Genomic DNA, 15,833 nt, shown 5'->3' with positions numbered 1-15,833 from the left:
AACATTAAAAAATGGAGGGTGTGTGGGGTGTTTGTTTTTTTTAGACCTCGGAACTTATAGTGGGGAAAGGACAACACATGGCACAAAATTTAGGCTTAACCCAGTTTATTACGCACAAAAACCGACTAAAACTACAGGACTAGATTTCTGAGAGAAATCGACTGAAGACATACAATCGCCCTTCCTGGCTGTAGCTATTGTAGATCCATGGTTGTTGGTTCCGTGACCCATTGGTTCTTCTTCTGGCCGTTCTCTGCAGTACCTGTTCCTTCCGTGTACATTCCGCACTACATATTGTTCCGTCCGTTCGTCTGTTCGTTCTTTCGAACTGTGTCCAGCTGTACATGTGTCCTTCTACTTATTCTGTGTGCTTCTTCCGTCTGTTCCTGTCCTTCTTCCATCTTCTGCTGAGCTGCTTCTAGCTCGCATATTTATAATCCAGGTATTGACTGATCTCCCGCCACTGCGGTTTCTGATACAGTGTTTGCGTCGATGCATTGTTTGGTGGTCCCCTTGGGGATTGACTGCAATAATGAACTCATGTGTTTTCCCATTTGCACACTGATTCTGCAAGGCTCAAGTTGATTTCTCATCTTAACACCTCGTTCCTCACAAATGTGCACGTGGTGTGGTTCTTGTGTTGTCCAGTCTTTTTACAGACTCAATGTCTCCCGTGGCTCTTTTCCCCACCCTGGTCAATCAAGTTCAGGGTCTCATGTAACAACACCATTGCACAAAGTCAATTTTGGTTCCTGACCACAGAGTGTCCTTAATTGTCCAGCTTAATTCCAAAAGCTTGATTAAATTGCAAAAGCTTGGATTAAATCCCAAAAGCTTGGATTAATCAATTTTTAGTTCATGGTCTCCTTCTGTGCTATTCTGAAGATTAGTAACCTTACCGGTGCTCCCCATTTTGGGAGGAAGTCAATTTCTACCCCCAGCTCTCTGCACATGAGCTCCCGGGGGCCGAACACTGTGTGGACAGGAGGCTGCGATGACCACTTCACGAGTGTCAAACCCAGAGGTTTCTGGGAGCTTGCTGTGCAAAAATTGGCTCCTGCGTTACTTACATTACAACAATGACTACACTTCAAAAAGTACTTCATTGGCTGTAAAGGGCTTCGGGACGTCTGGTGGTGCTGAAAGTTGCCGTATAAATACAAGTCTTTTCTTTTTGCAGAGGCTCACTACTCTGGGAAAGAAAGAACTGGCCAACATCCAGCCTATTATTGAATGGTGACCATGAAATTACCGGATTGTGGATTAAAAACCTATCTGGTTCACTAATGTCCTTTAGGAAAGGAAGTCTTCTCGTCTATATGTGAAAGCAGGAATGGGGTACTGAAGTTGCATGTTCAGCCATGAACTCATTGAATGGCGGTGCAGGCTAGAAGGGCCGAATGGCCTACTCCTGCACCTATTTTCTATGTTTCTATGTTTCTATGTTTCTATTCTGACTCTTGTGACGGTTAAACTCATATGCCCGGTCCTCCCCAATCTGTTAAACAGGAAGAATCTCTCGATAGGCTCGCTTTCCAGCCCTTTCATTATTTTACAGGCCTCTATCGGAGCAATTGAATTGGTTGGACACTGACATCTCAAATCATTTTAACCACCTCAGTTAGTCCACTCCTCAACTGTCTGAACCCAAGGGAATACAAGACAATGTTAGGCCTTATAACTTAATCCTCTGAACCTCATCCATACACCGTGACTGCTAAATCCTTCAACAGCTTGCATTTATATAGCGCCTTTAACGTAGTAAAACATTTCAAGGCGCTTCACAGGAGCTCTCTACATTGGGCAGGGCCCCACGAGGCCCCAAGCTGACACGTTGTGTGCACTGGGTCCGTGCTGCAGAGCAGATCTCCAGTCGTCCTGGTTAACCCTTGCCACTGGACCAAGACCTAGCTCTGTCAAGCCCGTGTGGTGGCTGGTGTGCAACGGTCACCCCACGTTAAAAAAATCCACGCACAGGCATCTTCCACCCTTCAGGATGTAGTTCGGGATCTGCAATATTAGGTCCTTCATTGAAACACCTGTGAACTCATCCCTTTTTTGGCGTGGAAGCAAGTCAGCCTCGTTTCGAGGGACTGCCTCTGATGATGATGAATCTAACCTCAGTATTAAGCTGGGTGCCGTCCATGGAAGGAACACACTTGATGGGCCAATGACCTTTTCGCATTTCATTCTCTCTTCGTGCACCGTCACAGAATGACGTTGCAGAGTGTGTCAGCCGTGGCTCGGTGCGTAGCTCTCTCACCAGCGAATCAGAAAATTGTGGGTTCAGGACCCCACTCCAGAGGCCTGAGCTTGTGACCTGACTGACACTCCCATTACCAATACTGAGGGAGCGCTACACTGTCGGTAGGTGCCGTGATTCGGATGAGACGCAGCTCTGGTCCGAATCAGGTGGATGCAAAAGATCCCACGGCAAACATTTCAAAAAGTAAGGGTGTGCTGGCCAATATTTATCTCTCAACCAACATTACTAAAACAAGACAGATTGTCTGATTGCATTTTGTGCTTGTGTGCAAATTGGCTGCCGCGTTTCATGGATTACCGATTATCATTGGCTGTGAAGTACTGTGGGAAGACCTGAGATGGTGAAAGGCGCTATATAAATGCAATGCTTTCCTCTTGCAATTATGTCTTTTCCCAGCAGTGTCCTTGGAGGAAGTTTTTCTTTTGTTATTCATGTACAAGGGTGTCCTTGCACACGAATCACTGAAAGTTAACATGCAGGTACAGCAATCAATTAAGAAAGCAAATGGTATGTTGGCCTTTATTACAAGAGGATTTGAGTCTAAGAGTAAAGACGTCTTACTGCAATTATATCGGGCCCTGGTGAGACCGTACCTGGAGTATTGTGTGCAGCTTTGGTCTCCTTACCTAAGGAAGGATATACTTGCCATCAAGGGAGTGCAACGAAGGTTCACCAGACTGATTCCTGAGGTGGGGAAATTGTCCTCTTAGGAGAGATTGAGTAGACTAGGCCTATATTCTCTAGAGTTTAGAAGAATGAGAGGTGATCTCATTGAAACATACAAAATTCTTACAGGGCTTGACAGGGTAGATGCAGGGAGGATATTTCCCCCGGGCTGGGGAGTCTAGAACCAGGGGTCACAGTCTCAGGATAAAGGGTCAGCCATTTAGACACTGAAGTACTTTTTGGAGTGTAGCCACTGTTGTAATGTAAGAAACACAGAAGCCAATTTGCGCACAGCAAGCTCCCACAAGCAGCAATGTGATAATGACCCAGATCACCAGTTTTAGTGATGATGACGGAGGGATAAATATTGGCCCCAGGACACCAGGGATAACTCACCTGCTGTCCTTCAAAGCAGTGACATGGGATCATTTATGTTCACTTGAGAGGGCCGACGGGGCCTCTCGGTTTAATGTCTCATCCGAAAGACGGCACCTCGGACAGTGCGGTGCTCCCTCTGAGCTGCACTGGGTGTGTCAGCCTAGATTATGTGCTCAAGTCTCTGGAGTGGGACTTGAACCCATAATCTTGTGACTCAAAGGCTACCCACTCAGCCACAGCTGGTGCAGTGGGTGCAGACTCTCTGCGTTCAAGAGGGAGCTGGAGCGGTTCCTGACCGGGGCCGAGATCACATCAAATGGAAGGTAAAAGTCTGGTGGAGAGTCTAGAACCAGGGGTCACAGTCTCAGGATAAGGGGTCGGCCATTTAGGACTGAGATGAGGAGAAACTTCCCCAGATAGCTGTGTAGGCTCAGTCTTTGAGACAGAGGTGAATAGATTTTTGAATATTAAGGGAAGCAAAGGATATGGGAATAGTGCAAGAAAGTGGCGTTGAGGTCGAAGATCAGCCATGATCTCATTGAATGGCGGAGCAGGCTCGAGGGGCCGAATGGCCGACTCCTGCTCTTTAATCTTATGTTCTTAATCGCAAGTGTAACGGGTGACTCTTTGTCTGCTCCTGCAGGAACGAGTTCCGGCCCTGGACAGCAGACGTCAAACCGACGAAGGTTATCAAAGCGAAGCAGCTGTATCACCCACCAGAGGCCAAGGTAGCCCACGAAACCAGTTACAACACCACCTTCAGGGGGCAATTTAGCAAACGGGCGGAGATCATCCGGCCCGGGACAGCGGACACCAAGGTATCTGAGCGTAGGAAGATGCGCAGCCTCTACAGCGAAGTCTACAAGGAGCCTGCCAAGGTAAGAAAGCCTTTTGTGGCGCAGGATCTTCTAAGAGATGTCGGCTCGGCCAATGCTGCCAATATATTCTGGAATATTCTATGTAAGTATAAGGCTACTGTGATGATGAGCATGCGAGCGTTTATATTGGAGAGCTTTTTTTCAATTTAAATTATGTTGTAAATGTAAATTAACTTAGAACCATTTCTCTCAAACCTCTTTGCTAGTATTTGGGAGCAGGTTATGTTTGTCAGTGTTATTTAATTACCCAAAGCCGCACCTGATTCTTCCAGCAAGGTTACCAGAATGCAGAAGGGGTTATTAATAATCCTTATCAGTCAGGAAATGGTGTTAGGGAAATTGATGGGATTGAAGGCCGATAAATCCCTGGACCCTAATAGTCTGCATCCCAGAGTACTTAAGGAAGTGGCCCTAGAAATAGTGGATGCATTGGTGGTCATTTTCCAACATTCTATAGACTCTGGATCAGTTCCTGTGGACTGGAGGGTAGCTAATGTAACCCCACTTTGTAAAAAAGGAAGGAGAGAGAACACGGGGAATTATAGACCAGTTAGCCTGACATCGGTGGGTAAAATGTTGGAATCAATTATTAAAGATGTAATAGCAGCGCATTTGGAAAGCAGTGACAGTATCGGTCCAAGTCAGCATGGATTTATGAAAGGGAAATTATGCTTGACAAATCTTCTAGAATTTTTTGAGGATGTAACTAGTAGAGTGGAGAAGGGAGAACCAGTGGATGTGGTGTATTTGGACTTTCAAAAGGCTTTTGACAAGAGATTAGTGTGCAAAATTAAAAGACATGGTATTGGGGGTAATGTACTAAAGCAAAGAGTAGGAATAAACGGGTCCCTTTCAGAATGGCAGGCAGTGACTAGTGGGGTACCGCAAAGTTCAGTGCTGGGACCCCAGCTATTTACAATATACATTAATGATTTAGTCGAAGGAATTGAATATAATAACTCCAAGTTTGCAGATGACACTAAGCTGGGTGGCAATGTGAGCTGTGAGGAGGATGCTAAGAGGCTGCAGGGGGACTTGGACAGGTTAGGTGAGTGGACAAATGCATGGCAGATGCAGTATAATGTGGATAAATGTGAGGTTATCCACTTTGGTGGCAAAAACAGGAAGGCAGACTATTATCTGAATGGTGACAGATTAGGAAAAGGGGAGGGGCAATGAGACCTGGGTGTCATGGTACATCAGTCATTGAAAGTTGGCATGCAGGTACAGCAGGCGATGAAGAAGGCAAATGGCATGTTGGCCTTCATAGCGAGAGGATTTGAGTATAGGAGCAGGGAGGTGTAACTGCAGTTGTACAGGGCCTTGATGAGGCCACACCTTGAATATTGTGTATAATTTTGGTCTCCTAATCTGAGGAAGGACATTCTTGCTATTGAGGGAGTGCAGCGAAGGTTCACCAGACTGATTCCTGGGATGGCAGAACTGACATATGAAGAAAGACTGGATCGACTAGGCTTATATTCACTGGAATTTAGAAGAATGAGAGGGGATCTCATAGAAACATATAAAATTCTGACGGGATTGGACAGGTTTGATGCAAGAAGAATGTTCCCGATGTTGGAGAAGTCCAGAACCAGGGGTCACAGTCTAAGGATAAGGGGTAAGCCATTTAGGACCGAAATGAGGAGAAACTTCTTCACTCAGAGAATTGTGAACCTGTGGAATTCTCTACCACAGAAAGTTGTTGAAATCAGTTCATTAGATATTTTCAAAAGAGAGTTAGATGTGGCCCTTACAGCTAAAGGGATCAAGGGGTATAGAGAGAAAGCAGGAATGGGATACTGAAGTTGCATGATCAGCCATGATCATATTGAATGGTGGTGCAGGCTCGAAGGGCCGAATGGCCTACTCCTGCACCTATTTTCTATGTTTCTATATTTCTGTGTTTCTATGTTCAAGGGGTGTCCGATCAGGGTAGAATGGACCAATACTCTCTCGAGTGCAGAAGAATGGGTGGTGATCTCATTGAAACATACAAGATTCTGTGGGGGCTTGACAGGGTAGATGCAGGGAGGATGTTTCCCCCGGGCTGGAGAGTCTAGAACCAGGGGTCACAGTCTCAGAATAAGGGGTCGGCCATTTAGGACTGAGATGAGGAGTAATTTCTTCACTCAGAGGGTGGTGAATCTTTGGAATTCTCCACCCCAGAGGGCTGTGGATGCTGAATCGTTGAGTATATTCAAGACTGGGATCGATAGGTTTTTGGAGTCTAGGGAAATGAAGGGATATGGTGATCGGGCGGAGAAGTGGATTTATAAGAACATAAGAACATAAGAAATAGGAGCAGAAGTAGGCCGGTCGGCCCCTCGAGCCTGCTCCGCCATTTAATACGATCATGGCTGATCCGACCATGGACACAGGTCCACTTCCCTGCCTGCTCCCCATAACCCCTTATTCCCTTATCGGTTAAGAACCTGTCTATATCTGTCTAAAATTTATTCAATGACCCAGTTTCCACAGCTCTCTGAGGCAGCGAATTCCACAGATTTACAACCCTCTGAGAGAAGAAATTCCTCCTCATCTCAGTTTTAAATGGGCGGCCCCTTATTCTAAGATCATGCCCCCTAGTTCTAGTCTCCCCCCATCAGTGGAAACATCCTCTCTGCATCCACCTTGTCAAGCCCCCTCATAATCTTATGCGTTTCGATAAGATCACCTCTCATTCTTCTGAATTCCAATGAAGAGGTCTTATGTTCTTAATAGCAAGAAAAAAAAATGGGTCAATAGTTTTATTCAGAGGGACGTTATCTGAATTTGAGGTCAGTTATGGCCCCTGCCTCTTCTGACCCCCGAACTCCCTCATTTTTAGAAAGACTAGAGATGCCGGGATTGTTCTCCTCAGAGCAGAGACGGTTAAAGGGAGATTTAATAGAGGTGTTCAAAATCATGAAGGGTTTTGATAGAGTTGATAAAGAGAAACTGTTGTCAGTGGCGAGAGGGTCGGTAACCAGAGGGAAAACAGATTTAAGGTCATTGGCAACAGAACCAGAGGGGTGAGGAGGAGAAGCGCATTAGAAACGTAAGCAATAGGAGCAGGAGTCAGCCATTTGGCCCCTCGAGCCTGCTCCGCCATTCAATAAGATCATGGCTGATCTGATCATGGACTCAGCTCCACTTCCCTGCCCGCTCCCCATAATCCTTTACTCCCTTATCGTTCAAAAATCTGTCTAGCTCCGCCTTAAATATATTCAATGACCCAGCCTCCACAGCTCTCTGGGGCAGAGAATTCCACCGATTTACAACCCTCTGAGAGAAGAAATTCCTCCTCATCTCAGTTTTAAATGGGCGGCGCCTTATTCTAAGACCTTGGGCTAGAACCTCCACTTTTTTTGCCTGCTTAACGGCCATTTTACCGCTGTAATGACGTATAACGCTCATATATCGCCCATTTTGGCACAAAATGGAAACTGACGGGCATTTTTCGGAAATTTATCGGCGAGCGTTACTTTCCCCATGTGCTTAACGCCCGAGAAAAAATATTACCGGCCGTCCACATTTTTGGGCGGAATCAACAGAATGGGCGATTTCAAAGCTCATAATATCGCCCAGCGTTACTTTCCGTGTGGAATTAATGCCAAGATTCAATATTAATGGCCCGGCCACTTTTTTTTGTCATAAATAGCATATTTACCGAAACTAGCAGCCACGAGATCGCTCAACGTCAATTTAACCACCTCGCACACATATCGCCTACAATATCGCTCACCAAAAAAGTGGAACTAACCGGAACTAATCACAGCGTTATGGACGCCATGTTGTAGATCACATGTCACGTCCTTTAAAAGGCTGCTGTGCTTCAATCTCGGCGGAGTTCGGATGTACTCTGCATGTCGTTGGAATTGATGTGAACATCTGTAAAAACATCTTGACCGTACTGTGACCGATTGGAATTGAAGAGGTGTGTTCATCAGGAAATTCCTTGTTTGTGACCAATCGGTGGAAAACAGAGAGCTACTGCAATGGGGCCTGTCCTCTCTCACCCTCTCTTGGTGACCAAATACATGCAGCAGACTTGACATCGCTGAAGGAACGCTCCACTGCGTTATGTGCCCCCTGCATGACACCCACACCGAGGCTGAGAGGCGATACAACGAGAGCCACTCGCAATATTGTGGAGAAAAACCATTGGAGTGCTGAAGCAGTGCTTTAGATGCCTGGACCACTCAGGAGGCGAGCTCCAATGCCACCCTGAGCAGGTAGCTCAATTCGTGGTGGTGTGCTCCATGCTGCACAACTTAGCTTTCAGGAGGGGACAATAATTGCCTGGTGAGTCTGACAGTCCACCTCACCACAGAGAGGATGAGGAGGATGAGGAGGCGGACACTGACATCGGCCCAGACAATCAGACTGATGCTGAAGCCATGCTCCGGCCCCTCTGTAGACCGCGTGAAAGGGCCTGTGGTGGCATGATAGCTGCAAGACTGTTATGTCAGGAGCTCATCAATGAGCGCTTTTCCTGAAAGAACGTTGGTGGTATTTACAAGGCTGACACACTGCTGGGTGTGCAGGTCATACATTATTGGTGGGCATCACCTTGGTGACAGTTAAAGTTTAAGTTGATTGAAGTTAAGTGTAATTATACCCTTTGATGTAAAGGAATCACCAGCGTGTAATGGTGCAGCTATCGGAACCAATGCGCTACAAGGTTTTGTTAAATAAAAAACATTTAAACCGAACATTAATCTGAAATCATCAGTATTCCTGTACAAACCAACCCTTGCCCCAGCCCCACTTCTTCTCCCCACCTCTACCCCTTCCCCTTCCCCTCCTGACTCCAAGCCGCCTGAGGAAGTCCTCAGGCGATGCTTCATTGGGGGGGGGGGGGGCCCAGTGGGGGTGACGGCTGAGGCACTGCTTGGACGGATACGGGAGAGGATGGTCCCGAAGTTAGAACATGCTCCGAGCCTGAAGCAAGATGTTGCTGCTGGCTCTCATGTGTGGTTGGCAATGGGGGTGCGGCACCTTGGGGTGCAGTGCCACGCTCCGGGACCACTGGGAGCCCTCTGCCACCAGTGTTCCTGGCCACCAGTTCCAGGGCCTCCTCCATCCCTTTCATGTTATATCTTATTTGTTGGACAAAAACTCGGTGCCAACTATGTTCTAGTGCTTAATAGGCTTTTTGCTGCTGGTGAATCTCCGTCGTGCCTCCCACAACAGACAGACAAGCACACACCACAGCCACACACACAGGCTTTCAGTGCCTCTGAGCTCCCTCTCTCTCTGTCTCCTCTTCTGCGCATGTCATGATGACCCTTGACCTCCAGAATTGCGCGAATCAAGCGTTGCCCTGCCGTTGCTAAGGACGGCCACACTTTACGGCAGAAGGTCAAAAAAATTTAACGCTACCGCCCATTTGATATCGCTCGTGGTAACGCCCATTTTCAAAAACGTAAACTAGGTGTTTTGAGAATGGGTGAGAAGCCGGCTATCTGAAAACTTTTTTAATGCCCACGCCGGAAATAATGAACATTTTTGGGCGATAAGCACAAAAGTGGAGGTTCTAGCCCCTTCTCCCCTAGTTTTAGTTTCCCCTATGAGTGGAAACATCCCCTCTGCATCCACCTTGTCAAGCCCCCTCAGTATCTTATATGTTTCGATAAGATCACCTCTCATTCTTCTGAACTCCAATGTGTATAGGCCCAACCTTTGGTTTCCATATTTTGATTTCCATATTTGCGAAAGGATATCTTGGCCTTTATTGCCAAGGGGATGGATTATAAAAGCAGGGAAGTCTTGCTACAGTTATACAGGGTATTGGTGAGGCCACACCTGGAATACTGTGTGCAGTTTTGGTTTCCATATTTACAAAAGGATGTACTTGCTTTGGAGGCAGTTCAGAGAAGGTTCACTCGGTTGATTCCGGAGATGAGGGGGTTGACTTATGAGGAATGGTTGAGTAGGTTGGGCCTCTACTCATTGAAATTCAGAAGAATGAGAGGTGATCTTATCGAAACGTATAAGATTATGAGGGGGCTTGACAAGGTGGATGCAGAGAGGATGTTTCCACTGATGGGGGAGACTAGAACTAGGGGGCATGATCTTACAACAAGGGGCCGCCCATTTAAAACTGTGATGAGGAGAAATTTCTTCTCTCAGAGGGTTGTAAATCTGTGGAATTCGCTGCCTCAGAGAGCTGTGGAAGCTGGGACATTGAATAAACTTAAGATAGAGATAGACAGTTTCTTAACCGATAAGGGAATAACGGGTTATGGGGAGTGGGAAGGGAAGTGGACCTGTGTCCATGATCGGATCAGCCATGATCATATTGAATGGCAGAGCAGGCTTGAGGGGCCGTATGGCCTACTCCTGCTCCTATTTCTTATGTTCTTATGTAACCTGCTCAACCTATCTTCATTAGTCAACCCCCTCATCTCCGGTTGTTATGATCTGGAATGCACTGCCTGAAAGGGCGGTGGAAGCAGATTCAATAGTAATTTTGTCAAAAGGGAATTGGACATAGACTTAAAAAGAAACATTTGCTGGGTCTGTGGAGAAAGAGCAGGGGGGAGTGGGACTATTTAGAGAGCTCTTTCAGAGAGCCAGCACAGGCACTGTGCCCTAAGATTCTAACTTCTGTTGTACATGGCTCATGTGACTAACTGGATCTTCTTCTCCCCTCCCACCCCACAACCTTTCTCTTCAGCCGGATAAGCCCAGCGTCCAGAGTTCGAAACCAAAAAAGCCCTCGAGCCATAAACCTCCCAAAAAGGCCAAAGAGAAACACATCACGTCGGGGCGGGCGGTGAAGAAAAAGGCGACGGAAAGCCTTCCGGCCCCGAAGCCTGAGGATGGAGGCAAGAGCCAGGAGATTAACAACAAATTAGCCGAAGCTAAGGAGTGATGTCACCACGCTTTGGTAACCGGGGGTCGGGGGGGGAGTGGGCGGCCACTGGTAACCGATCAGAACTTTCTCATCAGACAGGTCACGCACAGGTCACAGGTCAAGCCTTAGTCAGGCATACACAGCCCCTCGGAACTACCGGGGGCTGGTTCACCACAATAACCCTTTCACCTGCTTGCTATGTACATAAGAAATAGGAGCAGGAGTCGGCCACTTGGCCCCTAGAGCCTGCTCCGCCATTTAATAAGATCATGGCTAATCTGATCTTGGGCTCAGCCCCACTTCCCTGCCCGCCCACCCTTTACTCCCTTATCGCTCAAAAATCTGTCTATCTCCGCCTTAAATATATTCAATGACCCAGCCTCCACAGCTCTCTGGGGCAGAGAATTCCAAAGAATCACCACCCTCTGAGAGAAGAAATTCCTCCTCATTTCCGTTTTAAATGGGCGACCCTCTTCTTCTGAAACTATGCCCTAGTTATACCCAAGAGATATGTGTACATGATGTAGGAATCCCCCCTACCCACTCCCTCTCACTAGCCCAGCAACTAAACACAGCTTGCACTAAACACTGAATCCGGTATTAGCGTTATCTGCAGACACTGGCCCTGCACCATTGGGACACACCATCGCCCAATCACTGCTGCTGTGGGAACAATGGCAGGCCACCATATTCAGCACTCAGTCAACATCACACGAGAGCAGCAAGTGTCCAAGGCATGGTTCCAGGGTGTTGATCTCCTTTTGTGGGTCCAGCGATAAACCGCTTGAACTCCTGTCCCGACAGAGTACAAGGTCATCCGAACTGGTCATTTCAATCCCTATACTCTGCACATAGCCAGCTGAAACCCCCTCCCCTGATTAGATTCCACGCTTTAACTCACGCCCGGGTATCTGGTATTCTGTATTTCAACCCCTCCCGAACCCCTCGATTAGATTACAGCCTGTAACTCATTCCCAGGTATCTAGTATTCTATATATAAACCCCCCGAACTCCTCAATTAGATTCCAGCTTGTATCTCACTCCCGGGTATCTGGTATTCTATATATAAACCCCCTGAACCTCTCGATTAGATTCCGGCTTGTATCTAACTCCCGGGTATCCGTTATTATATAGATAAACCTCCCCGAACCCCTCGATTAGATTCCAGTCTGTAACTCACTCCCGGGTATCTGTTATTCTGTATATAAACCTCCGAACCCCTCGATTAGATTCCAGTCTGTAACTCACTCTCGGGTATCTGTTATTGTATATATAAACCCCCCAAACCCCTCGATTAGATTCCAGTCTGTAACTCACTCTCGGGTATCTGTTATTGTATATATAAACCCCCCGAACCCCTCGATTAGATTCCAGTCTGTAACTCACTCCCGGGTATCCGTTATTCTGTATATAAACCCCCCCGAACCCCTCGATTAGATTCCAGCCTGTAACTCACTCCCGGGTATCTGTTATTCTATATATAAACCCACCGAACCCCTCGATTAGATTCCAGTCTGTAACTCACTCCCGGGTATCTGTTATTCTATATATAAACCCCCTGAACCCCTCGATTAGATTCCAGCCTGTAACTCATTCCAGGGTATCTGTTATTCTGTATATAAACCTCCGAACCCCTCGATTAGATTCCAGCCTGTAACTGACTCTCGGGTATCTGTTATTGTATATATAAACCCCCCGAACCCCTCGATTAGATTCCAGTCTGTAACTCACTCCCGGGTATCCGTTATTCTGTATATAAACCCCCCCGAACCCCTCGATTAGATTCCAGCCTGTAACTCACTCCCGGGTATCTGTTATTCTATATATAAACCCCCTGAACCCCTCGATTAGATTCCAGTCTGTAACTCACTCCAGGGTATCTGTTATTCTATATATAAACCCCCTGAACCCCTCGATTAGATTCCAGTCTGTAACTCACTCCAGGGTATCTGCTATTCTATATATAAACCCCTCGAACCCTTCGATTAGATTCCAGCCTGTAACTCACTCCAGGGTATCTGCTATTCTGTATATAAACCCCCGAACCCCTCGATTAGATTCCACCGGGTATCTGTTATTCTCCACGTACAGCGTTCTAAAGATTAACCAACCTCCCCCCTCCCCCCCCCCCCCCCCCCCCACCGCGTGCGTCCAAAAGACACAATTTGCCACAGGCATCATAATGAACAACTGCCTTCATTCACCTCCCCCAGATAGCCCTCCTCATTCCAGCCTAAGAGACACAAGGGGCCACTTGTCTACCTGGACGGTGACTGTGAGTAAAAGGGACTGGGACCAACAAAAGGGGCGAGGTAGCTTTTTTTGAAGGATATGTCCTGGATATAATCCGCCCCCCCACCCCCCGCCCCCATTGAAGGCTTCACTGAGCATTGCCTGGAGAAGGTACACATTCCCCAATTTATACCTGGCTTTCTCGTAGGTTTCGTTAGATGTTCACACGTGCACACACACACACACACACACACACACACACACATGCGCGCGCGCGCGTTTGCACGCTCATTTGCGCACAGGCCCGTGCGTACGACACGCATACGAATACCGGCGTGCACGTGAACACATGTCCTCGCACGCGAGTGTGTCAGCGCACGTGTGTGCTCACACTTTACGCCACGCTTCTCTCCTCCAGTGACCCTCCCTGTAACCGCGGCGACGAAGGAAAAGTGTACAACGCTGTACGGCGGTGTCTCGACGTGATGGGAAGATTCTCCTCGATATCCACGTGGCCCAGACACTGTTGCTGACACACCGATAATTTTGCGTTGATTGTGCCGGGCACACCTCACTTGGTGCTATTTCATTCATGTTGTGGCGATGAGAATGACCAATTAATGTAAGTGTAAAACTCCCGATTGTGATGTGCTTTGTGACCTTTGCTTGCAGTTATTTACCAATAAAAGCAGATTGCAAACACTCTCTCTCTCTGTGTGTCTCACTCTGTGGGTGTGTGTGTGTGTGTGTGTGTCTTTCCCCCCTCTCTTTTTGTGTATCTCTCTGACCGCAATATTCTGCTCAAACGACCAGTAAGTATTGTGCTCGGGAAAGTAATCAGATTAGAATGTGTTAATCCAATGCTCCCCTCTAAAGCCCCGTCTGTTGTTCGGATTTAAAATCCCTTCTGAAAGGACTGCCCATTCCCCATCGATGCACTCAGTGAAAGAGGATTCTCCAGTGCCAGCTGTGGCTCAGTGGGCAGCACTCTCGCCTCTGAGTCAGAGGGTTGTGGGTTCAAGTCCCACTGCAGGGAGAAGAGCACATAAATATAGACGGACACTCCCAGTGCAGTACTGAGGGAGCGCTGCACTGTCAGAGGGGCAGTACTGAGGGAGTGCCGCACTGTCGGAGGGGCTGTACTGAAGGAGGGCCGCACTGTCGGAGGGGCAGTACTGAAGGAGTGCCGCACTGTCGGAGGGGCAGTACTGAGGGAGCGCCGCACTGTCGGAGGGGCAGTACTGAGGGAGCGCCGCACTGTCGGAGGGGCAGTGCTGAGGGAGTGCTGCACTGTCGGAGGGGCAGTACTGAGGGAGTGCTGCATTGTCGGAGGGGCAGTACTGAGGGAACGCCGCATTGTCGGAGGGGCAGTACTGAGGGAGTGCTGCATTGTCGGAGGGGCAGTACTGATGGAGTGCCGCACTGTCGAATGTGCCGTCTTTCAGATGAGACGTTAAACCAAGGCTCCGTCTGCCCTCGCAAGCGGATATAAAAGATCCCATGACAATATTTCGAAAATGAGCGGGGGAGTTATCCCCGGTGTCCTGGGTCCAATATTTATCCCTCAACCAACATCACTAAAACAGATTGTCTGGGTCATTAACACATTGCTGTTTGTGGGAGCTTGCTGTGCACAAATTGGCTGCCGCGTTTCCCACAATACAACAGTGACTGCACTTCAAAAGTACTTCATTGGCTGTAAAGTGTTTTTGGGATGTCCGGTGGTCGTGAAAGGCGCTATATAAATGCAAGTCTTTCTTTACTCGATGCAGCACCTTCCCACAGCCAATCGGAAAGTGAACAGACTCGGCATTACCACGATTGGATGTTTCTTGATTGTCGGTCAATCAGTCTCTTCTTTCCCAACTCCAACATTGCTACAACTAATAATTGTAAGTTTGTCTGTAAATCCACCAGGATGTTTCTCACAGGGTTTGCTCCCAGCAGTGACCTGGAGGTTAGTCTCCTATTGAGGGCCTGATCTTCGAATACTCTCTTCCGACACAAGATTCCCAAAGCAAGCGCTCTACTCGAAACTCCTACACAGCAAGTGAGACTTCCCACCCACCCTTTCCTGTCTCCCCACCCAACCACTGCCTGTCCCACCTGTGACAGAGGAAACATTACAAGGACACCCTCAAAGCCTCCTTGATAAAATGCAACATCCCCACCGACAGCTGGGAGTCCCTGGTCAAAGAACGCCCTAAGTGGAGGAAGTGCATCCGGGAGGGCACTGAGCACCTCGAGTCTCGTCACCGAGAGCATGCAGAAAACAAGCGCAGGCAGCGGAAGGAGCGTGCGGCAAACCAGACTCCCCACCCCACCCTTTCCTTCAATCACTGTCTGTCCCCGCTGTGACAGAGACTGTAATTCCCGTATTGGACTGTTCAGTCACCTGAGAACTCACTTTCCGAGGGACTGCCTATGATGACGATGATGATTATGTACAGCACAGAAACAGCCCATTGGGGCCCAACAGCTCCATGCCGGTGTTTATGCTCCACACCAGCCCCCTCCCATCCCTCTTCATCTCACCCCATCACCATATCCCTCTATCCCTTTCTCCCTC

At 47.9% G+C, this 15,833-nt stretch overlaps 1 protein-coding gene across 1 annotated transcript in view; it reads left to right on the top strand.

Annotated features, from left to right (window-relative positions):
• The window catches only part of map6a (microtubule-associated protein 6a), a 65,519-nt gene extending 54,469 nt beyond the window's left edge, over positions 1 to 11,050 (top strand). The window contains exons 3-4 of the mRNA XM_070891347.1: positions 3,954 to 4,188; positions 10,853 to 11,050. Coding sequence (XP_070747448.1) covers positions 3,954 to 4,188; positions 10,853 to 11,050 — 433 coding nt within the window. The remainder of the gene's footprint in view (positions 1 to 3,953; positions 4,189 to 10,852) is intronic.
• The last annotated feature ends 4,783 nt before the right edge of the window (positions 11,051 to 15,833 follow it).

Source organism: Pristiophorus japonicus, chromosome 10 (assembly GCF_044704955.1).
Source record: "Pristiophorus japonicus isolate sPriJap1 chromosome 10, sPriJap1.hap1, whole genome shotgun sequence".
NCBI classification, from domain to species: Eukaryota; Metazoa; Chordata; class Chondrichthyes; family Pristiophoridae; genus Pristiophorus; species Pristiophorus japonicus.
This window is presented reverse-complemented; position numbering and strand designations above follow the sequence as displayed.